The sequence below is a fragment of the Venturia canescens genome, chromosome 10, assembly GCF_019457755.1.
Source record: "Venturia canescens isolate UGA chromosome 10, ASM1945775v1, whole genome shotgun sequence".
Classification (NCBI taxonomy): Eukaryota; Metazoa; Arthropoda; class Insecta; order Hymenoptera; family Ichneumonidae; genus Venturia; species Venturia canescens.
Window position 1 is genome coordinate 9730490 of NC_057430.1, and position 23890 is coordinate 9754379.

The 23890-nt window shown below is 39.2% G+C and overlaps 2 protein-coding genes across 13 annotated transcripts in view; both read right to left on the reverse strand.

Annotated features, from left to right (window-relative positions):
- Ae2 (Anion exchanger 2) overlaps positions 1 to 3612 on the reverse strand; it is a 67100-nt gene extending 63488 nt beyond the window's left edge. The window contains exon 1 of one of the 2 annotated variants that reach the window (XM_043431345.1): positions 3479 to 3612. The gene's annotated coding sequence lies outside the window, so the exon portion shown is untranslated. The remainder of the gene's footprint in view (positions 1 to 3478) is intronic. The other variant, XM_043431343.1, reaches the window with a different exon arrangement.
- Positions 3613 to 5234: 1622 nt separating this feature from the next.
- Positions 5235 to 23890, reverse strand: part of DIP2 (disco-interacting protein 2) — a 66794-nt gene continuing 48138 nt past the window's right edge. For 6 of the 11 annotated variants that reach the window (XM_043431339.1, XM_043431337.1, XM_043431336.1 and 3 more), the window contains 12 exons: positions 21620 to 21760; positions 18045 to 18708; positions 17438 to 17849; positions 16318 to 17059; positions 15546 to 15976; positions 15146 to 15377; positions 13692 to 13822; positions 12984 to 13370; positions 12258 to 12593; positions 11555 to 11851; positions 10318 to 10874; positions 5235 to 9300 (listed from right to left, as the gene is read on the reverse strand). In XM_043431339.1, the coding sequence (XP_043287274.1) occupies positions 9048 to 9300; positions 10318 to 10874; positions 11555 to 11851; positions 12258 to 12593; positions 12984 to 13370; positions 13692 to 13822; positions 15146 to 15377; positions 15546 to 15976; positions 16318 to 17059; positions 17438 to 17849; positions 18045 to 18708; positions 21620 to 21760 (4583 nt within the window). In that variant the 3' untranslated portion in view covers positions 5235 to 9047. The remainder of the gene's footprint in view (positions 9301 to 10317; positions 10875 to 11554; positions 11852 to 12257; positions 12594 to 12983; positions 13371 to 13691; positions 13823 to 15145; positions 15378 to 15545; positions 15977 to 16317; positions 17060 to 17437; positions 17850 to 18044; positions 18709 to 21619; positions 21761 to 23890) is intronic. The other 5 variants (XM_043431338.1, XM_043431335.1, XM_043431333.1 and 2 more) reach the window with 3 other exon arrangements.

Sequence of the window (23890 nt, forward strand, 5' to 3'; positions counted from 1 at the left end):
GGTTTCCCCAGAAATTCGACCAAAAGTTACGACCCCGAATTCCAGTAATTTTCCGGAAGCAACAGGCTCCGAAGCTTACGAAACGATTTTTCTGTCTCCCGCAGAAATTCAACGATATTTTTCTCTGCGGTGGCAAAAATGCGATTGACGAGTTTGATTCCGGATCGATTTACGTGCAACTGGAGTACACGACGTATCGCGTATCCTGCGGTCGTTTCTTGAGAAAAAGCCTCTGAAGGAACGTTCGAAATCGACAAAAAATATGCGCCGGACACTGAGGCCAGGAAACTTTGAAATCGAGCCAGCAATTCGTGTGTCCAAAAAAAAACTGGAAATTATCGAAAGCCGACGAACATCGAGTTAAGGACAGAAGAAAAAAAACGTGGCTAAACAATAACAGAGTCGGAGAGAAAGTAAATCGACATTGAGAGACCGTTTGGCGAATACGAATTGCTCAATTTCTCGTTATTTTTCTTTCCTTTACGCTGACTCGTCATTCCCCTCATCCTCGAGTCTCCTTAATTTGCAAAGCACGTTTCGCAATGCATCAACATCTCGATCTTCGCACCAACCGATCACTTAAATGTCTATTTTGCTTTGCCCGACGAATGGTAATCCTGCTCACAGTGAAAGTACTCGCCTTTGGCTGTTGCTTCGAAGAACAAGCGAAAAAAAATACATACACAACTCTCAGCTCGTCGTTCCAATTTTTTTCTTCGAACTCTAACGCCTGCCCGAAGTTCAGTTCGATTCTGCGAATTTACCTTGCTAACTCGTTGGAGCGATTTTTACCGATGATTTATCAGCGGTTTGATCTTGCTCGGTATTCCGAATCTCCAACAGTTTGGTTATTTCGATCACAAGCCCATCACATTTCGTTTATGCCGAAAAAAATCGAATGTCCATGGTAATTTTGAGAAAACGAAATAAAAAATCAGGAATAAATAATCGAAGGAACACTTTTTCAGTCTTTATTTGCACTTTCGTATTGTTTTTTCCTTCGAACAATTTTTACAGGATTTTTTTTTCTTAAAGCTTAAAGTTTTTGTTATTAGATATTGACGGATTTACATGCACGCGCTTGTAACAAGAAGCAATAAAAAGTATTCTCAAAGCGATGAAGTGTAACGAGTTCGTAGTTCGACGTTGAAGTAAAGTCAATTTATTGGGCAAAAGTAATGTGCAATGAAATATGGAAAATATAAGGTCAGTCTTGGCAGTTATGCGATCGATTTGTAGAAACACACTAACGACGTTTCGTCGTCAAGGCCATGAGCGTATACGTGCGTTTTGTATCTTCGTTTGATGGTTATCCTCTCCTTTAGAAATTATGCACATCTCCCCACTGCAAGTTCGTAACGAGTATCGATTTTCAGCGTAAGTTGACGTTGAAGGGCGACGCGACGTGTGCGCGTCGATACGCGAAACGAGAAACGCGAAAAAAATCATTCGCAACGATTAATTGTCGAGCTCGTTGCTGCTTTCCCTAACGGAAATTCGCTGAGCCATTGTGACAGTTGCCCGAACGACGAAAAACGTTTTGAGATCGGCTCTCGACCGTTTTGTTATTTGTGTACAAAGTTTTCGGCGAATTTTCAAGGGCATTGTGGTTCCAGAGGCTTCCATCGACGATTCCACGGAGACTATGGACGATCTTGGCCTTTTTCTAATCATATTTTGCTCCATCGTTTCAACTCATTTTTCTACGTTATTACGAGAGCTCGTAGTTCCCAAAAATGGTGTGTACGCGGCGCTGTCAAAGCTGCGGCTCGCACCGATAGACGAAGGTTGAAAATACTTCCTTTTATTTTTGGACTTGCCTTAAAAGATCGCGTGACTGTCGTACGGCGAAACGAGACTCGCACGTGGACGGATATTTATGTACACAGAGAGATGTGCTTCCTAATTTTGCTTTTGAATTCTCACTGATTTATGTTTTCGATGCATCAAAGATCTGCCGGAATATTTTTCGACGAAAGTTTCTTCTTGGCTCTGGATCCTCGCTCTCAATCACTCCGAGTCGCGATTGTATCACGTCGTTTCAGTATTTTCGGTAGCTGAATAAAAATTCACCTTTTTCCAACCGGCAGCTTGCCTGCTGTTATTTTCGTGCGATTAGAGTCTTCTTACTTTTTAATGAATTCTCGATATTCAAATTCAAGTCGACGCTGAGGAAAAAAACCGAAGCAACATAATAACAAAGGGAGACGAGCGACAGCAGCGGGAAGTTCGCGAGATAATATTCCCCACCGTCCCCACCCCATCTCTCTCTCCATTTACCTCGAATTTCGTTGGCACTCGCGTGCCGAACGTTTCGAGTCCTAGTTCGAGAAAAACCGGCCCAGTGAGTGTAGTAAACGATCGACGACTTTTTTTCGACCATTGAGTTTCTAATCAAAGCCTCCAGCCTCGTTTTCGTTATCGATATTAACGCGATTGATTTTAGTGCCTCTTTTGAATTTCAACAAACATTTTTCGTTCAAGTTCAATTAAAAATACTTTTTCCATAACTTTTTTTTAGGTTATTTGAACTAAAATAAACATGAGTTTTTCAGAAATACGAAAATCACGGAATTCGTTATTGGAATATACCGATTCAGCGATTCGTTTCCACGAGCAAAATGCAATATTTCAGAATTCGATTTCGAATGACAAGTAAAACGATAAAACTAATGATTACGAAAATAATATGAAAATTAATGGCTGAAAATTGTGATCGTTGTTTCGAAAATTGTGGTGTACACAATTAATCATTATGTGTATACATAATTTGTAGATTCGATGAGCTTACTTTCTTACACTAATATTAGGTTATTAGAGTGTATGCCATTTTCTCTAACTCGTTGAAAATTGTATACGCCTTGTTGCAATTACAAAATTGATCGATTTATTGGATCGATAAGTAGTGCTTATCTTTGAGTTACTTTAGTGAGAAGAGAAAAATATAAAAGGATATCAATAAAGCACTTTTCTTGAGCGTGATTGAGGAAAAAATCCTGGATGCAGTTTGTTATTATCACTCATCATTTTCAACGAAAAATGGAGTTGTCAGTTGATCGTGACTGCATTACACTACTTCATGATCAAATGACCTTCGTAAAAATTACTTAGAAAAGTTCTTGGAAATTAATTTCTAGTGTTTCTCCTTTAAATTCACAACACACCGGAGCTTTGGGTAATTTTTTTTAGGTAATTTCCCGACAGAATGGTTTGTGATTCAGAATAACCAGAAACAAAAGTGTGCAGATAAGGTAAAAGTATAAAGTAATGAATTTGATTAAAAAAAGTGCTTTGACAGCATTCAGGAAGGAAGTGACGTTTGCAACACGTTTTGTATAGTTTCATATTATGGCCATTGCCACGATGATTCAATTTCGTTGGAAGCACGTGCGGACCAATGCGACGATAATTCGTCGGGCTGCGCGATTAAAAGCCGAGAGTGCCGGGACACTAGTTCAAAGTGTAAAAAACAACGTACCTATTCGTTGCTGTTGAAACTGGAAAATATTCGTCCGCTTCGTAAAAATCCTTTTGTCGCGTAAAAGTGTTTTATCCTAATGAGCTATTGTTTGTCACACATGCACACTCGCGGGCTCGCCGTTACACCGGTGATACGATTCTTTATTCGCTCTCGAGGCAAAGTCGTTTTTTTTTTTCGTAACACACAATCCTTACCGACTCAGCGACGCGTCAAAAGAATCCCGTTGCATTTTTGGAGCACTCGCGCGCACGCGACCGGACTTGCTTCGAACGAATTGTAAAAAACGCGATAACCAACGGTTCGCTTGAATAAAATTAATATTGTGTTTTTTTCGTTGAGGTAAATTGATAATTTGCTATTTACATTCGCGTGTAAAGGATTTAACGTAAAGTATATTTTATGGCGATACGAAATAGGAGTTTGCTCGCAAGTTATAACAGTATTCAACCGGGCAACGGCTGACGGAAGAATGGTGGAAGGAGAGACGCGGTAGCACACTCGCCAGACAAAACTTTGTTTGGGGAAACCTTCCAGCCAGTGAATCGAGTCGAGCGTGCGAGCACAGGGGCTCACAAAGTAACCGGGAATCAAATTTTTCAGGCTAGCCAATAGCTCGTTACTTTTCGTAAGAATGCAATCTCATTCGTTTACTCAACTGTCACGAACAGCGCTCGTCGCAGAGCCCTTTTCACTGTTTATTTTTGCTTTTTTGTTCCCATGATTGAGATATTTGTGAAAAATAGGAACGTTTTTCCAAATACACATTTTTCGAATGCGGAGTGTGTACATTTCCCGAAATTTAAGATACTTTTTACTTGATCCACATCATTTGAATTTTAATTTTATCAATTAAATTTAATTATTTTTTGTGATATATTTTTAAAAAATCGCAGTATCGATCGAAAGATTCATTTTAAAATGGTGCAAACTTAAACGCCATAAGAATTTATTTTCCTCGTATTAACGTTATTTGATTTTCCATCGGCGACTCGGTGTGTTCAATTTTTTATGCAAATATATTTCGCGATTCATCGGATAATGCAATTCCCGTGAATAATTATAATGTGCAAATTTTTATTGTGAATTTATCACAGTCAGAATACAATTTGTTATAAACGGATTCGTGTCGTAGCGATCGGTAAATTCGGATCTGTTCGATAGTTTTCTTGTGAAACGTTGCGTCAGCTGCCTTGGCTCCCGTTCTTTCCTCGGGCCGTTCCAATCAGCGCCCCGCTAATCCCTTTTCTGTGTGAGAACGATCCGAATTTTTCCTCCCTTCATTCAGCGCTCAGGCCGTTGAAATGGAATATTTTGACATTTTTTAAAACATATTATACTAATAGAATTGCATTGAAATCGTATAGTCGATGGGAATCGTTCAAGAACATTTTTTGTTCTTGAAATTTATGTTCAAGACCAAAAAAGAAAAAGAACAATAACCTAGAAAATCGATTAAATTGAAGGTCGTTGTGACCTTCAAGAATTGTTTTATGAATCACTCCACAACAGTTTCTTTAGTCCATACATTTAGGGCCATTATTGGGCGATTTTTCTTGCTTTAATATTCCATTAAATAAATAGCTATTATTGTTTACCAACGCCAACAAAAACGAAGTCCGATGTCGTGGTGCGGATCGATGATTTCGTGTTGCTTAGAAAAAATAGGTGCATGTTCGGTAAAATCAGATTCGAAAAACGAGCGACACGAATAATAAATGATAAACGTTAGGAATAAAATAACGAAGGCGATATGTAAAAATGTACATTACGTTTATTAATGATGACTCGCTCTGTGCAATGCTCTTCGTAAATATAGAATTGGGCATGTTGAGTTATTACAAATGTTTCTTTCGTTTTTGTATATATATTTTTTGTTTTTTTCGTACCTTTATATTTGTAGTCCCTTAACGAACGCATGGGATATGCGATGACCGAAAAAACGGTACAGAGAGGGAAACAACGTTATTGTTTAGTACACGCCAGAGATTAAAAGTGTGTGGCACAGCTTGTTAGAAAAACGCTACAAAAAGGAAACTGCAACGGCAGTTTTCTTCGATCTTTATTTATATATATAGATTTGTATTTATTTAAATCTTCCATTATCATGTGAATTAAGAGATGAATGTTAGAGAGATCGGAGAGGGTTTATGATCGGGTATCGGATTGAGGTTAGGGACGAAACGTCACCGATGGGATTTACGCGGGAAAGGATACGCGAGTGAGTGATTTTTCTTTTCTTTTTTTTTTATTCGTTAAGATTAATCCGACATAGTAAACGCTACGCGATAGAGACAGTTAATAATAATTATAGTATACTTCAACGTACAAACTATATATCGTATTTCGATACCTCTAACACGGGAGGGAGGGAAGAGAAAATTTCCTTTATATATACACAGCACATCCTGCCTGCCTCGTAAACTCCCTAAGAAGAAAAGAAAAACGATCAATTCGACGCTACATCTTATTTTCTCTCTTCATTCGATTATAACACAATGATTCGGAAGATCTTCCTTTGTGGAATCCCCCGTGGAATTCGTTTCGAACATTCATTTCGTCGTCTTACTACCCAAGGAATTAAAAATAATAATAAAGAAGGCTCTTCTCGAACGTGGCGATGTAATAAAAACAACAAAAATGACAAGTATTCCACATTCTTACTAGCTAGTATCAACATTTATACATAATTGAGAAAACCGTCGTTCCTCGCAGTCACACAGCATACATGCTCTCTCACCACCCCCCCCCCCCCTCCCCCGATTTATTGTTGGGTTGTGCAATGTCATTCCGTTTTTCATTTCTCATTTTTTCCTCTCTTCCGTCTGGCTACCTATAGATTCGGTTTTTGTTTCTGTTTATTCGAATCTTGTGGGGGTGAAAAAATGTTCATGATATTATAGGCACGATGAAATGAGATTTTGAAAATTCGTAGAAAATTTGATTCGGAGAGTATGCGTTTTTAAAAATGCAACTGTTCGCTATAAGATTTTTCTTATTCTTTTGTTTTTATTCTAACTACGAAATTTAATCTTACCGTTTAGGAAAATAAAAATTTGATGCTAGTTATTTAGTTGCTGATGGTTTTTTTGATCATGAGAAAACGATGGAGTCGAATACTGCAGAAAAAAAAGTGTCGGAGAAAATGAAATTTCTTTTGTGGCCAAGTTGCAATCGGTTCTTTTTCTCGATCTCGAATATTCGTTTGGAGATTTTGAAAAAACGTTTGTCTCATTTTTCCAGAGTGTTCTCATTGATTTGAAAAATCGAATGACGGTATTTTTGGCAGAATATGATGACGTTCAGTCTCTCAATCTCAAGTAGTTCAAGTCCAAGTCTCGATCGAACGATCCAAAATTTCTTGTTTTCTCTTGCACCCAGAGATGAAAAATTCTCCGAATTTCGTGTTTTTTAAAGATAATACGAATCGATAATTAACGCTTGTAAGTAGGATAATTAATGAGATCAACGAGATCGGTCTGAACGGTAAATGAATTAGAAAAAAATGAAAGGAATCCGAAGGATTTTAAGAAGGTGGATTTCTTGAAAATTGCACAAGCCTACTTTGATCGGGGGCAACTAACGTAAGAATTCAATGAATTGCAAAAAAAAAGTGTCAATAATAGTCATGCTCACTCTCTCAAGCTCTCCAGCAAGAAATCCAGTACGTCAAAAGTCCGTGGATATTCGCGATACGAGAAAGTATCGAGTGAACAAAAAATGAAAGATTGAAAAGAAGAGAAACGAAAATGGCACGGTATTTCGTGAAAAAACAACTTTCAATACCGGAATTATCGTAAATCACTATCGGTTGTGTGTGTGTGTTATTTTTTCGTTTAATAGATATAAATACACGCGATTGAATACGTTGTCACAGCTGTCGCTATAATTATGGGGTATTCTTCGCGATACACGATTCGAGCGACGATGCATGAGATAATTTTTGCGCCAACTTAATACTCGGTTGTTGTTTCTTTTCTTATTCTCTCATTTTTTTCATATTTATTTACAAAATAAAGCCAACCTCTAACGGTCCAAGTTTCAGGGCTCTCATTTCTCTTGTATTTTCTCATTCTTTCTTGTGTTAGCTCGCGATTATACACGCGTCTGTGTATTGCACTGACAAAGTATTCGTATAACAATCATACCTATATTATCGTCGTTAATGGCAATGCTCGCTCTAATCTATAAGTATTTTTCTTCCATACGAACGATCGGGGCGTCGATATACGCGCGATTAATCGTCTTTTTTATACCATTTTCTTCATCTCTTTCTCACTAACCCGGTGTACGAGTTGATTACAGTTAAATAGTACGTGTTATAACATACTTTGCGCGTGCTGTGATCGTCGCGAATATTAATAATAGAAATAAGAAACAGATAGAAAGAAAAATAAAGAAGAAAACATATAAAATTATTAACAAATGTACAACGTTTTTCTATCTTGCGATAATTCAAAACAATCGTGTGACAATATAAAAACGTCATGTAGATAAAACGAGACAGTTTTTTGTCTTTCGAAAAATCGGGGCTGGCTCGAGTAATTTTCGCTTTTTTCTCATCTCAAACTTTGAGCAATCGTCATTAAATTAAAAAAATATAACATACAAAGTCGAAGGATATTTTTAAAATGTTTGTATCAAGTGAGAATATGTATATATAAAGTTTGTGCTCTTGTAGTACCGTTCTTTGAGCGTTATGCGCGAGGCGCACTTGTCTCGGGGACATCGTAGAACGTGTTGTACGTGTCAAATATTGACGTCGAGTCGAAGTTTTCATCTATTCTTTAAAATTCTTGGTTCTTTAGTTTTTTTATTTTTTATTTTAGATTAAAGATCATCGATATCCAGCCCCTTCGTTTATTTATATTTTCCCTTGAGCCTACGTCGACGAAGTGTATTCTACGAATCGAAAGTCTCGCTCGTGTCTTTCGCTCGATAGAAATGAAAATTTATGGAAAAATGGTACACTATTATCAAATAGTATCGTGACGATTCGACGGAAAGTTCACAAAACTCTAATAATATTCCTCGCGAACTTGAAACTACTTAAATTTTTCTCACGTCCGAAAATCGATCGAATAGTAAGGTCTCTGTAAAAAACATTCCAGTATATCAGAATGAAATTCGTTTCAGTGATCTTTTTTCCCCTGAAAAATGGTCGATTTTCTTGAATTAACGCTGATCCGTCAGTCTGTCCCTTGTCACAACGGGACTCGAATATAAACGATAAACAAGAATTATCTGGTAGCTGCCCTGTACAACCTCGCGTCAAAGCGAAACAATAAAAACGCAAGAATAATGATATTACAAGAAAAAAGCCATCGGCGTCAGCGTAATTCTTGTGACGTGAGAAAAAACAAAATAAAAATAATCATGGCTCATTTGACGTATGACGAATTACGTACTTAATACGTACAGCCGTTAATTAATTCACAGATTATCGCGCTCCTATCCGGACTCTCGGACCTTTTTGTCATATAAATTAAACGATTATAATGAACTCGGTAAAAGAAATAATAACAGCAGCCGCGAAGAGGAATAATTTTACGATCGCGTTCGTAACCGCTCACATATTGTACGCCACGTAAATTGGATCTAATTGATCCGCGAGGAAACCATCCCGCAGATGCATCCGCTGCTTTTCGCCGCGTGAATTTATCGGCACGACCCCAGGATCGACCACCACGACGACACCGACCACGAGATGATGCTCTTCGAGTACAGCGCTCGTCACCAGAGCTACGAGATCCAACGCTTCGCTCTCACTCCCGTTTAGCTCTACCACGACCACCAATAAATTCGTCCACGTAAAGACCGCACTAAAAAGATAAACAGATGAACAGATTAATTGGCTTTGCAGGACAGAAGATCGTTACAATTTTTTTTTGCATTTTCTAGTACTTATTTACTATTTTCTATCATAGAGAAGTGCGTTTGATTTTTCAATGCGCCTTCATCACGAATCACGACAATGTCTCAGACATTGTTGTGCAAACATTTTATTCCAATATCACTAAGAACACCACGATCGCCTTATCCTGTTGCGGGAATGTCAGGAGCAAACGTTATTGCGCAATAATCCGGAAGACCCGAGTTATGAGAGGTCACGAGAAATCTTACGGTAAATAAGACCGATACAGGTTGTCGCAGACGCGAAAAGATAAGAGACAAGCGCCAGTTGAGTCACGCTTGTTATAAGGAGCTTAATCCTCCCACATTCGTCTGGCACAGATTGATCTTTCCCCTCTTTATATTCCGAGATTTATGGCACCTTTTGTATTATCGTCTTTGATTATCATCGTGATGTTTGTTTTCCTTAACTCAACTGTTTTCATTTAGGAAAACATGAAAAATTTGTTCGTTATTTCCTGAACACTTTTTCTATCGATTCGACATTTGTTTCTTTTTCGTTAGAATATTACTCTTATCTTCGAAACATTTCGCGAGCTAAATTTAAACCAAATTCCTGCATTTCTTTGCAATCTTTTATTTAAATAAACAAAATCGTTTGTACTCTTAGCAAAGACATGAAAATGAAACTTTTTTATCAGCCTTATTGTCACATTTATTTCAAATTCTTTGCAATGACTAAGTCGTTTTAATCAATTCTCTTTGCCAAATTTGAATCACAATGCAACTGGAGATGAAGCTGTCCAAGAATCCAGAATTTCGACCGATCGGTTTCGGAAATATGTCGACAGAAAGTGAAAGTGAGCATCAGGAAATGCTTCTCGCATTTTCTCTATTCGTTTAGAAAAAAGTTTCTACAGCCTCACGAGAAAAATAAAGGTAGCGTTATTAAAATTCTACGGTACAAAGAGATTCTTCGTATTTACCATTCAGCAATTTTTTTGTGACACCTCATGACGCTGTTTTCAATATCAATAGGATGATAGCGCATTCCCCGGAGTAGAATGGCTTCGTCGAGTGCGCCAACCACAAAAACGGCGTCGTGAAGTTCAGCATCACCGGGTGCGATGTCGACTTCGGATGCTGAGCTAGTATCGCCGGGAACTTCACCAACGGCGGATTGCTGAACGCATTCGGTTCTTCGAAGAAATCCGAGGTATCCTGTTCTCGCGTAAACTTCGCCGGTATTGCCGGTGACGAGGCGCGCGTTAAAGTGATCGGCATAGTCGCTCTCGTCCCCATAAATCGTGAAATAACCGCTCGCATTATGCGACGATTGTACCCAAATTTCACCGAGATGGGAATCGCCGCATTGTCCTTTCGTTTCGGGATTCGCTATTATGACCTTTACACCTGGTAACAATTTCCCCGATTCCATCAGGCACAAAGAGTGTGGACTTCCACGTTCCACCAATGAAACACGATCGTTTCGAAGGGCTCGAAGATCCACGTAGACCGTCGATGGTTCTGGACTCGAGGCACCCTACAATAATAAGGAAAAAATATTTATTATTTATGAATTTCGATGAAATCTTTCGTATTTTGCTATTTACGTTCGCAACGACACTTAGGAATCATCTTAACTTCTGTTATCATCTTTCTTCGTTGAAAAGACATTTTAAGAAGAAATTTTTACTCGCAGTCATTCTACGATTTTATTGAGAAATTAATTTTTTATGGAATTTTGAACGAACCGTCGGAAAGACCTTGACAGAATAAAGTTTCCTCGAAAAATATCAGGTTGGAAGTTTTCCGTCGAGGGATGTTTCAAATTGTTTTCTCGGGGAAACTCGACACATTGACAAGGAAGAAAAATCAATAAGAAATATCTCCAGCGTGTCGAGGGAGTTTAAAAAATATTTATTTTTAATGGAATAACGAGCTTTTAAATATCAAAATAACGGCTTTTGAATCAAAGTTTTAGGCTGTCTGCTGAAAAGGAACTCAAAGTTGTACAGAAATTTTATGCTTCACTCTCGATAGTTCAGATTTTTCAAGACTACATGTTCAGCCAATGAAACCTTCCAACCGCTCTGGAAGTTAAATGAAAGTTGGATCCCAATTGCTTTTGTACATGATTTTGACGAACTTTAATTCAAAGTTTTAAAATATAATTTAAAAAGAATGCCATTAATTCCTAGTGGGTCTCGGCCTTTTACTGACCTGGAGACATATGGCAGTATTGACACGACAACCAAACGAAGTTGAAACGGCACGTGGACTCAATCCCAACGCTGAGAAAAGTTTACTAAAGCTCGTTGTTAGAGCTATCCGTGGCCTTTCCTCAGCCACAACCACGCACGTTCTCACACACGCTAAACTAACTCCGCGAGCTTTTAGCGCGTGTACCGACGACCCTAAACCTTTAGTGCAAAGTTCCATTACACCGTACGAACAAAATGTGTCACGTACGCGCGATTGGCTCACGGCTGATAACCATAGAGCTGGATTCGCCTCAACCTGATGATAAAATAACAAATTAATAGAAATTCTTTATTATTTTTATTCAAATAAATAATGCCAAGTTGTTGGTGATTATTAACTGTCAATTACGAAGTGCAAATTAGTTGTAACGTTTGGCTATTCAATTTTATATAAATTCGGAAAATTATAAAATTATTTGGACTTTTGACAGCATGGAATTTAATGCTGCAATTCAATTGCGATTAAAATGCTTCACTTTATGTACTTGAATAAAAAGGATTGTTAATTGCGAATTCATGAATTACAAATTCATTAAAATGATCAATTTGTATTCGAATTGAAATTCGACTGTTCCTTTACCATGAGTTTATTGAGTTATCGGAAATTGGTATATTTCAATGAATAAAATAAATTGACGATCTGAAATTGTTGTTCCACGAACCTCCGAAGGCGGTATGAGAATCGAATGATGCCCACTGTATATACTGCTTAAGCACCACAGAGCAAAACCCAACCCGGAATATGGATCGAGACAAAGAGCAATGTGTCGTGATGGATAAAGTTCGCAAGCCAGTTTCATTGCTCGACACAGTGACGTGACAGCAGCGTGTGACATTTTAATTCCAGCCAACATTCCCGTTGTCGAGACGCTGAAGTCGAGATAGGCCAACATTTCCGCGGTTGGAGCGCGATACATTACCGGAAGTTTCTTCTTTGGCATGTCGTCCATGTCGAGAACAGTTGGCCAACTTTTAACTTCGACGACGTTGTTCGCTTCCTACGGTAAATCGTACCAAGAACGATGATCATTATTTATTGAATGTGCAAACTAGTAATTCTACGTTTATCATTATATTATGGCAGAAATCCGCATTTAACGGGCCAATAACTTTCACAATTTTTCAATATTCCGATAGATTATTGGGAAAAAAACCGAATAATCAAGAGTCTTTCTCGGCTTTCGTGATTGCGAAAGTTTTCTAATTCGAGATACAAATGATTCATCATACTTAGGATTCTGAGACCAATTCAAATTTCGATGGTAGAACGAATAAAAATAAATTGGGTAATAATCGAACTCGAATTTAATCGAAATTTGATGCTTTTTGTTCCAACCATTGCCAGGTGTATTATTGCTTTCGATGGAGAATAAATTTCAAAGACGAACCTTCGTTTTCAGGAGTTTCAGGATATTTTGATTGGTGAGTACGAGAACGGATTTACTGACGTCGACGATCATGCGAACAGTTGGCAGTGTTGTTTGCAAATTTTGTGGATGCGGTGGTCTGATCGTGACAGGTACAGCACCGACATAGAGACAACCATAAAAAGCACAAATCAAATCTGTGCCAGGTGGAAATATTAAAGCTACGTGGTCCCCGGTATTAATGCGTCCGCGATCGAGCAATAAATTCCCTATGCGCTCAGCCTTTTTGTGAAGTTGCGAGCACGACAACGATGTCGCAATTGCACCCTTTGCGTTCAGTGATGTGAAGATTACGTGATCCGATGTGCTGACAGCTCGCCATCGGAGAATTTCCGATATAAACTGATACTGAAATGAAATAAATTTAGTTTCACGAAAAAATTAGCTTATCTCTTCGAAAACATATATAATCGTCGAAATAATGAAAAAAAAAACGAGCTATTTGTTAAACGGATTGGAAACGACTCCATCTTCATCCAAATTGGTGAATGAAAAAAAAATTCTGGGCTAGAAGCTTTTTTATTTCGACGTTTCTCTTGATGGTTTGCGTTTTTTCGTTTTCACTTACGACGAGAAACGTTTTGATAATAATCTTCGTTACCGTTATATTGGCATTTTGTCGTTGGAATTTACCCACTGCGCTAACATTAATCTCGTTCATTTTGTTACCTTTTTGGCGTTGTCACTATCCTCATCCAAAACGCCCATGTCACGACCCTGAGCCGAAGCGAGACGATTGCCCTGCACGATGTTCCCGACCATGACACTCGCAGGACCGACATCTGCAACAGAATCCCCCGCTACACGCCCCCGCACCATTCCGTTAGTAAACGAACGCAAACACTCAACCCAGTAATGTAGTAGCTCACACACTCTTCCCTGACTGAGATCGGAATATCGAAATTTCGTTTCGTTTCATTTACGGTTCGAAAGAGGAAGTTCGCGAGTGAGAATAATGCAATAAAATGGTTCGTTTTTTTATTCGCGAACAAGCATGGGCGCTAAATCGCCTCGTTTTTTTGTACAATTTCTATATCAGCATTCTTTTAATTCGTCTATTGGATGGTTCCGTGAGCGGCAATAACTTTGTTGAGAATTCGTCGTTTTCTTTACAAATATCTTTAAGTATTTCTAGTTTTGCAAAAATATGCGGAGGATTAAAAACATAAATAACATAAGGGCGTTTATGCGAGACAACAAAATAATTAAGGGTTTCCTACGGGACTTTTAGAACTCAGCCAATAAATAAGGAAACTTCTTTTCGGCTATTAACTCATTAAAAGGGTGACAAATTATACATAATCATAATAATTCATGCCAAGCGGTGGTTTAATTAGTCTCGAGGAACAAACGATTTGCGTGGAAGCACAATGCGTTACGCGACGATCGCATACAATACGTACGTCATCTATATATTTTTCATTGTATACGTGTTCCGAGCACTCTGCTGATTCAGCTCGAGGCACGAACCCATTGTGAATTACAGTGTTTATTGTATTATACCATCTGGCATCTGGTGTCTAGCAGTACGATTGCAAAATACTGCAACGTTCTCAATATCGCAAAGATTTCTCTCTTTCACTTTTTTTTTCCAACCATTTCAGACCAGGAGCAAACAGATACTTTGGCGAAATTTCTTTACTTTGCTTTCCTTCTGGCGTCTTGATTATTGTTCGATTATAATGAGAATTGCACGATTTCTGTCATTCGAAGAGAAGCCAGGATATTGCTTTCGAAATTGTGCTGTGCCCCAGGAAGACCCCAATTTTGGTAGTAAAAAAAAATTCATTTCTTTCACTCTTTGCATGGATTTGATTTATAGATTTTACATAATGAAATGTCAACATCTTCGGAAAAAAAGTTTGCAGGCTTTTGGGGTTCTTGATGCGAGTGTCGTTTAAGTTAATTGAAAAAAAAAACGTTTTTTGCATCACACACACACACACACATTTGCACAGAGTCTTTTTCTGTGTTACTGCCGTAGTAATGTATGTTTCGTTTGAACGAGCTTTTTTCACGTACTTACATGTGTACTTCCACGAACGATCGATTTACGTGGTGTTGTTACAATAAGTCTTAGATTTACGCAAGCAAAAATTCGACCACTCGTTTAAATCACTTACCCGAATGCACTTCTCGGGGTTTTGGCAAATTCGTCACGCACGTGTGGGGACACAGTAATACGTTTGCCGGATGTAATGTACCCTCGAGGAATCTCCTCTTAGTCTCCGACAAATGAATACCACCGAGTGGCGTTTTGGGCAAATAGTTCGGTGGCACCAAAGCCAGACAATAAATTCCTACTGCATGAATCGAATCCACTGCTTGCAAAACTCGAGACATCCACTGGAAACTCTGTGAAATTCAAATGAATCGAATGAATGGAAATCGATATAAATACAATGGAAAAATCGATAAAAATTTCACAGGGAAGTGACTTTTTTTTGTAGTGATTGGAACTCCGTAATGTTAATGTACACAATTAATTTATAGTTTTCTGTAGAGTTACAATAAATATTTTACCTCTTCTTCACTGCAGTCCGGTCTCTGTTCGGCGACAACGCATATCCTCTCGTCCCGCAAAACGCGAACGCTGAACACAGCGATTCTCCCACGATATATGAACTTCATTGGCTCAACTGCCAACACCGTTGCGATAATGTCGTCGGCATTGTGTTTTCTACCTGTTACAGTCATGAGACCGTCACGTGATCCACACACGAACACGAGACCGCCGGGTCCGAGGAATCCGAGAAGACCAGAGCGCGTATATTCGACATCTCCGGTCGGTGTTCCATCCGCTTGAAGCGGCGAAACTTTGAAAGTGTTGTTCGTCAGTCCCTGGAGACCCCAGTATTGTGACCCAGTCGCCGGGCTGTGCACGCAAATTTCACCGACTTCGTCGGTTTTACATATAAACGGTTGACCTTCGATTTTTACGACGACAACAATACCTGAAACACAACAAAAAATGTTCGATTTTTAAACAAGATTAAACAATTACTTGCACATTTTCAAGCTTGGAATACACAGACATTTGTTTTATTTCGTTTAGAAATTAAATCGACGAATATTAATCGGACATTCTCAAAATTCTTTTTGAATTTCATGAAATAAAATAGGAAAAAAATCTAGTCAATTTGAAAAGAATGAAGAATTGAATATGAAATGATTGCTGTCAAAACTTTGATCACCAAAAAAGTTGGACGAAAATGTCAGTGGAGAAAATTTTCATTAAATAAAAGGAAAGTATGGAGAATGGAGAATGAACAAAACAAAATCAAAGTTTACTCACTTCCAGGCATCACTTGTCCGCAATCCTGAAGAGTCAAGGAAGTGAGCGAGTTCTCTTGATCAACCCTGACCACGCCGTAGCTGAGTCCTGACATAGAGAGGACACCCCGACCGGTGGCATTGACCCCGGCGCGTCCAGGTCTCCTGACGGAGACGGTGAGTGCCTCGGAGGAGGATGCGCAAGGACAAACAGCATCGGGACGTAGACCTTTGGATTGGAATACCGAGAGGAATTGATCACAGGAGGAGAGAGACCAGGGATTAGCACCGTCAGCAACCAACAGAAGTCTCAGCGATGATAACGATATGTCTTTGTGATCTTTTGTTGCGAGGAGACCCCAATGGAGATCCCTCGATTTAACAACAGCTACGCTGGCCCTGTGCTTTGTTATCATTTGCATCCAACTCGCTGGATTCACTTTCATAAGTGCGTATGGAATAAATATGACGTGCATTCCATTGAGCACACTCGTCAACGTACTGTGCCACAAACCAACTTCTCGCTTGAAATCGAGAACGCAGACGGCGTTTTCACCCTCGGTGTAACCACAAGCCATTGTCAAACCTCGACAGTGCGACAACATCGCGGCTCTTGTCACTGTTACACCCATCACAGAACCATCTTTGTCTGTCGTGTACTCTGTGTACGCTGGTGTATCATCCGTCAACCTTGGCGGTGGCAACCAATCTTTCGGCGTTTTACCCAAATGCTCCGTGACAAACCAATGCAATTTTGGCCAGCCCTGAAGTCAATTCAAATCAGAAGTTAACATTGAGTTTTGATTATGAGCAAAATGCAATATCGCATGATAAAAAGAACTTTCTTATATATTCGAGATTTTCAGTTATTTATATGAAAATCTACATTTTGTTTGGCAATAATAACCGAAATTCGTTGCTGCACAAAAAAGTTTCAATTTTAACTCCTTCTGCAAAGTATGAATTTCCATTGGTATGAAACATTAATACGAAATATTAATGTATTATATTAATGTAAAGATTGTGATTGGAATTCACATTACGACACACCTCTGCATGACTTCTTTCTCTTCAAATAAGTATTTTTATTGAAATTTTATTTTTATACATAATCCCAGGATTGTGAGAAAACTTGTACAAACCTTAAAGGCCACAACTTCGCCTGCTGCAGTCTTGGGCAAGCCTTTGAGACAAGCTTCGCTGGTAAGTGCCACTTGGATGCCACAGCTGCCCAATAAAAAGCCGATCTGCTGTGATCCTGCATCGCGACGTGTGAGAGGTACTTCGATTGGTACCGGAACTATACCAGCTTGTAGACAGCCGTAGAAAGCACACATAAAGCTTATCGGATCATTGTTTGGATAGACAAGAGCTATTCTGTCGCCTGGTTTCAGACAAACGTCACCGATGTTACGGCTCAGAGCTTTGTTCAACAGGGTGTAGGCTATTTTATGAGAACGAGAAAGCAGCTTTCCATAGGTCAATGTGACACAGAGCTTTCCATTTGGATCAAGAACTGTTGCTGCAGGAGCTTTGTACGTTGCCGAACCATACCTATGGAATAAGGTAAAAGAACAAGGCAAATTTATTTTTGGGGAATTTCAATCATAAACTAGTCACCAAATTGGGAAGAAAGAGTTTGTCTCCAAAAATGTTGAGGTCGTTTTTTCCTCGGTTGACACAAAAGTGGTCAATTGAATCAGTTTCAGTACTTGTTAAAAAAAAAAAAAAACATAACCAAAAAATTACCTTTGTATCGCAGCTTCAAGAGATCTGGGTAAACCCGAAGGAACAGAAAGTTGTTCACCCACGGCAGAAGTCATGGAACTACCTTCGGGCTTAGGTGCATTCGGATCTTTTGGATTGGCAGCGATCTCAAGTTCAATATCGTCATCTTCGTAAAATTCGGGCAAAGGTCGTCTTTTGGGTCGTTTCAAGGTGTTTAATAATTGTTGAATTTTGGCTGAAACTTTCCATCGTCCGGTTGTACCGGTGTTATTTTCTTCGACAACGTGATAACGGTTGACACGATCAGCCCCTGGCCTGCGCGATTGTGTCGTTGTGTGTGTCACATCCGGTGGCTGTATATTGCAATAAGCGTGTGGTGTATATTCGGCGATGTCAGTTATGTCGGCGGGTGGCCTTCGAGCCGGTGGTCTCGGGGGTGGTGGAGTATCACGCGCCGATCCCGTACTACTCGTGTCCGATAATCCTGTTCCGGTTGGACCACCAGCCCCAGGACTTTCCTCCGTAACGACGCTGTCCTCGTCACTACTCGATTCGCCACTATCACGACGATCACGATCCGGTGATCTTGCCATTACGGATGTTCTCTTCGATGGCATCGGCAATGATGGCTTCGGACGACCCTGCATCGCTGCCAATGCCTGTTGCACCGCCTCTTGGCGCACCTCTGCACACGTAACACCCAAAACTTTACTAATATTCATATTTCAACGTTTTCATTGCACGAAAGTATTCTAAGGGGAATTCGAGATCATTGTAAATTCACGGTTTCGACGTTTGCGTCGTCGGAATGCAACGAAATTCTCTTTCAATTATTTTCCAATTTCTTGTCAATTAGTTAATAATTCCACTTTTTTTATTGATCCTAGAAATACATTTAACCTCATTATTTTGCAAAAGCGATTCGAAAAAAGTTTTGCTTATTTGTTCTGGGCATATATAAAAGCTGCGAGGTTAGAAAATATGCAAAATCGAGATTTCGGTGTCTCCCACGCCTGTCAACTTCTACGCTTTGTTCGTTCTGCCCGTGTGCAGAGCTGATTGCGAGATTGAATTAAAGATTGTTATTATTCTTCGATACCAACAATAATAATGAATGATTTTGAAATTATGACTCGTTTTAAGGCTCATCTTCTTTGTGTCGGTAAGTAGAATTAATCATTAGTTTTAGGCCAAAAGCTACATATAAGCGAATGAAAGAAATGGAAGCGCAGTTCACATTCCTTGCACAAAATAAAATTACCAGTTTAACAAAAATCTAAATTCCACATAAGAATAATCTTTTCAAAAAGCCAACATTTCGAATTTGTAAAAACAATCGTTACTCGTCAACACATTTAAAACGGATCGTTACAATATTTTAACTGTCAAAACAAAAGTATTTCCTTGACATTCGAGGGGAGAAACGAGCTGAACTGTTTTTTTTTTTTTCGTTTTTTCGTTTGCGAGTGTGTACTATATTCTGTTGTATTAAACACGAGCATGTTTACATCGCGTGCACATAATAAAGAAAGTTGGGACGTCCTCGAGTCTCGGACGATTTCATGTGCACGTGATACACGTGTGATATTCAAATGGGCAATCGGAGATTTATATTTCTCGGGACGAAAGAGGAGAATCTCTTTTCTTGCTATTTCTCTTTATACATAGCACATAAAATTCCTTTGCACGGAGTTAAACATGTAAAATATAAATATGTAACTATAAAAACGTCTACTCAAAGGAGTTACGATCATCTGCAAGACCGATTTACGATTTCTACGACTATTTTTTTTTTTCGTTTTATTCTCTTTTCTGCGATTTATATACACGTTGCGAAGTACATATAGAATAATATATAGAAAAAAATAACAGCAACTACTCCGGCACAGATACTCCCAGGTTTCCGAACGAGAATCTCAAGATCGTTCTAACCCCATATAACTAAACGTGCATGCGATGAATACATTGAAATGGTTGAATATTCTACGCCACGTCATAACCTACAAATCCGAGCAGTCGGACGAGTCTATAATGACTGCAGTCCAAAAAATTGATTTATTTCGACAACTTTCTATTTCGCAATCGTTCTAGTCGGACGTTCGGGTGTTTTGGGATCGAAAATCTCGAAATAATTTTCCGAATAGCTAAAAGTTTCATTGAAAATCAATTCGGATTGATAATAGTAAGGAAATTGACTGAAAATTCGATCGAAGTTTCTACGTGTTATTTGAATTTTTTCGTTACCGGTGATCAACGACAATCACGAGTTTTTCTGCACATAACCTCACTTTTCTCGTTTTCCAATAGACTGACGCAGAAAAATAAATGACACATATGATACTGACTTTGATACGAGGGGTATACAAAAAGAACATAAATTCATGCATTAAACTACACGTCTGTGTATCGGGTGATGCAAATACACAGATATTTTCGTTTGTTTTTGTTTTTTTTTGAGACAGTGCGACATTGAAGGTTGAGAAGAATTAGCATGCAAACGTTCGACGTTATTTTCGATCATCGGAAATTTACCAAAGGAAAAAAGGCTCTGCGAGTTTGAGTTGATTCGTTTCTTTTTTATTTCGACAGACCGAAGTACCATTTTATTAAGTAGAAACGACGTACTTGTATATATTTTGCTTTGACGTTTTGTGCATTAGAATAATGGGCTTTTGAGCGGAGGCAAAACGAGCTGGCTGGGCCGAGCAGCAAGTAGAAACTTTTCTAACGTAGCACGCAGAGATGAGACCCTCGAGAGAAAAAAGCAAACAAACAATAAAAAAAAAAAAAAGAGTAATCCTTCGATCGAGCGTCGGCTGGTGTTCGTCTTTCGAGATGAAATTTTCTGCTGACTCGCGCGAGCGTCACGTCGTTGAGCAACAGATGAGAATACGAAGAGGAATATTTCAAGTACCGTATCGTCCGACGAGAAAATAATGAAGACGTAACACTCGCCCGTCGAGTATCGGAGTGCGCGAGAAAAAATCAACATTTTTTTCACGTCCTTTGCGCTTATCGGGGAAGAAATTAGCGAGACGTTATTCGCTTTGCAATACGCTTTATTGACTTTATTGCCCCCGTGGGAAATTGCTCGTACTGAAATATTTCTATGTATTTTTACGAATCGAAAATTACTTGGCAGTTTGCTAAAAATCTGAAAAAATTTCCACGCTGAAATAGTACGGACGTTGCTACGCAGTTATAAAATCGTTGAAAATCAATCGCTCGAAAAAATGATTCGGGAATAATGATCGTTTTTTTTTCATCATACTCAATAAATTTGTCATTTTCGTCAATAATAAAAGAGAATAATTTTCCAATCTTGATTATTAAGAAAAAAACATTCAGCTGTCAAAAAATGAAGAAAATTTCTCACCCTCAATACAATAATTGGATTTTATAACTGAAAATCGACGTTAGTGAAATTTCGATGCGGTTTTTTTTCTCAGATTTGAGTAAACTCCGGAATCCCGATGAAATTATCGGCGCGTCTCTTGATTCGTGGGGATTTGGCGATTCGTTCAACAAAAGGCAGTTTTTAATTCCTGTCAAGGTCGCTCCTCGTCACCTGTTTTCCCACCACTTCGTATACTCACCCGAATGGTAGCGGCTTTCATTGCGCGTAAGTCTGCGATTTCCGCGTCTGGCGGCTGCCGAATTTGAGTTGACCGCGGAGTTTCCCGTAGATCTGCCCGAACCCGGAGGAGTCGCGATACCAGCGGGTATTAGCCGGCCTCCTTCATGCAACAGCAACAACAAAAAACGGCACATAGACACGGCAGCTCTCTACTTAGGATTGGATCTCGCGACTAGCGACAACTGCCACGTTTCTATTTTGTTTCTTCTTCTTTTTTTTTTCTCGTAAAGTTTCTAATTAAATTTCGAGTTTTTTTCACGGCTAAGTGAGCGCGTCCACATTTTTTTTGCTATCAATTTTCAAAAAAAAACCTCAATACAATCGTTTCACGGCGGAATTAATCGACCTCGAAATTCGATTGGTTCGCTCAATAAAAATTTCAAATCGCTATAAAATCGTGACATTTGAATTAAATTTAATTTTAAATTAATTTTTTTTTAATTAAAAAAAAATTTTAAATTAATTTAAAATTAAATTAAAATTAAAAAAAATTTTTTCTTTTAAATCGAAGGTCGATCTTATTGACGTTTGAGTAAAAAAAATGTTTCTACACCGAAAAATCGTGTTTTCGCGTGATTCCCTTTATTGCACGATGGATCGGTGTTTCTGTTTATAAATTTTTAGTTAAAACTCCGATAAACGTCGATCCGTGAGCCACTCCCGTGGAAAATAACTCGAAATTTCGAACTTTGGGTGTTGAATCCAAAAAAAATGAGCTACACAAAAAAGCCATGAGCCCGGAAACAGGCATAAGCGAGCCACTACCACCACAGCAAACAGCTAAATTCTCCAGTGCCAAAATCGTGTCTATCGGAAGGTTGCCGAGCCCTCGGCGAGGGGTTCTCGGGAGGGAGCGTCCTCCCGGAGTAACAAGGGAAAATCTCTGGCTTAATTAACGCGACGTCGCACCTCGTCGCAATTAATCCGTCGAGTGGCTCGACGGCCAGACGGAGAATTCGCGGCCTCGTTTCGCGTGACGTCTTTGCAGAGTGCGCCGGCTCTTCTCGCGTCCCCTGCCGCTTTGTTATTTCTCGTTTTTTATGCTTTTTAGTTTTATCCGGCTGCGACCCTTTTCCCGGAGGTTCGTGAGCTCGCGCAGGCCGATCGGCTGACAAAGGATATCGACGAGGTTCGCGCTTCCTCGGTGCTCTCTGGCTCGTTTCGCGAGTCGAGTTTGTGCACGGCTGAAGGCGAGCGCACGTGTTTCCTCCTCGGCGTACGATCCGCATTCGAGTTTCCCCGATCCCGCGCGTTTCTGCTCGCTGATACCTCGACGCGGGTTCTCGTAAGCACTTATTTCCGCGTGTGCGACAACGGCGCAAAATATTGATCGCGGGAGAGCCGCGTGGCGCCCTTTTTTATTTTGTCCTCGGCCTGCTCGACGAAGCGCCGGGACATTTCTTTCCAAAACGAAATATCGCCGTTCGTCAGCGCGGACTTTCGCGATTCGAATTTTTTCTCATCCACAAAAAAGCCCTCGCATGTGGCGAAAAACTCAAGCGTGTGCCACGCGGCGCCATTGAAATCGAAGAATTTGATGCACAATCGGCGCGGAATTCCCCGAGCTCACTTCCTTACTCGTTGCCCCCCTCTCTCGCCCGAGATCGATTTCCAAACAAAACTCGAGCTCGACGATCACTTTGTTGGATTAAAAAGCGACGCGTACCCCCCCGCCCGGCTTACGCTTTCTACATTAGGGTGGCGCAAAAAAATCGACTATTTTTTTTTTCACCGGCTCCTATGAAAATATGTTAATTTATCATGTTTCAAGAGCCCCCTCCAAAAATCAAGTCAACAAAAAAATTTTTAAAGGTCGCTCAAGATTTATAAAAATTCCAAAAATAGTCGAAATTTGAATTTTTTTATTTAAAAAATTTTTTTGCTCGATACACCGAAATATTGTGCAGAAAAAACCAATGAGTTTCTGAAATTTTTAACTCAAAATATTCATTTTAAAGGGTCGCTCATAATTAATTTCATCTTTTATATGCTTTGCTTTCGATGCTTCGAGAGACCTTTAAATATTTATATTAATTATTCATTTTAATTTTCACTTTCAATAAGTAAGGTAATGGTTAGAAATACACACTGAGATGGAGGAAAAATCTGACGTAACAAGGTATGATTTTACAATAGGTCGATATTTTTATTTAAACAATTCAAACAATTACGAGAACTAGTTAGCAGAGAAAATGTAATTATGAATAGACCACGCCTGTTTAATCAAAAC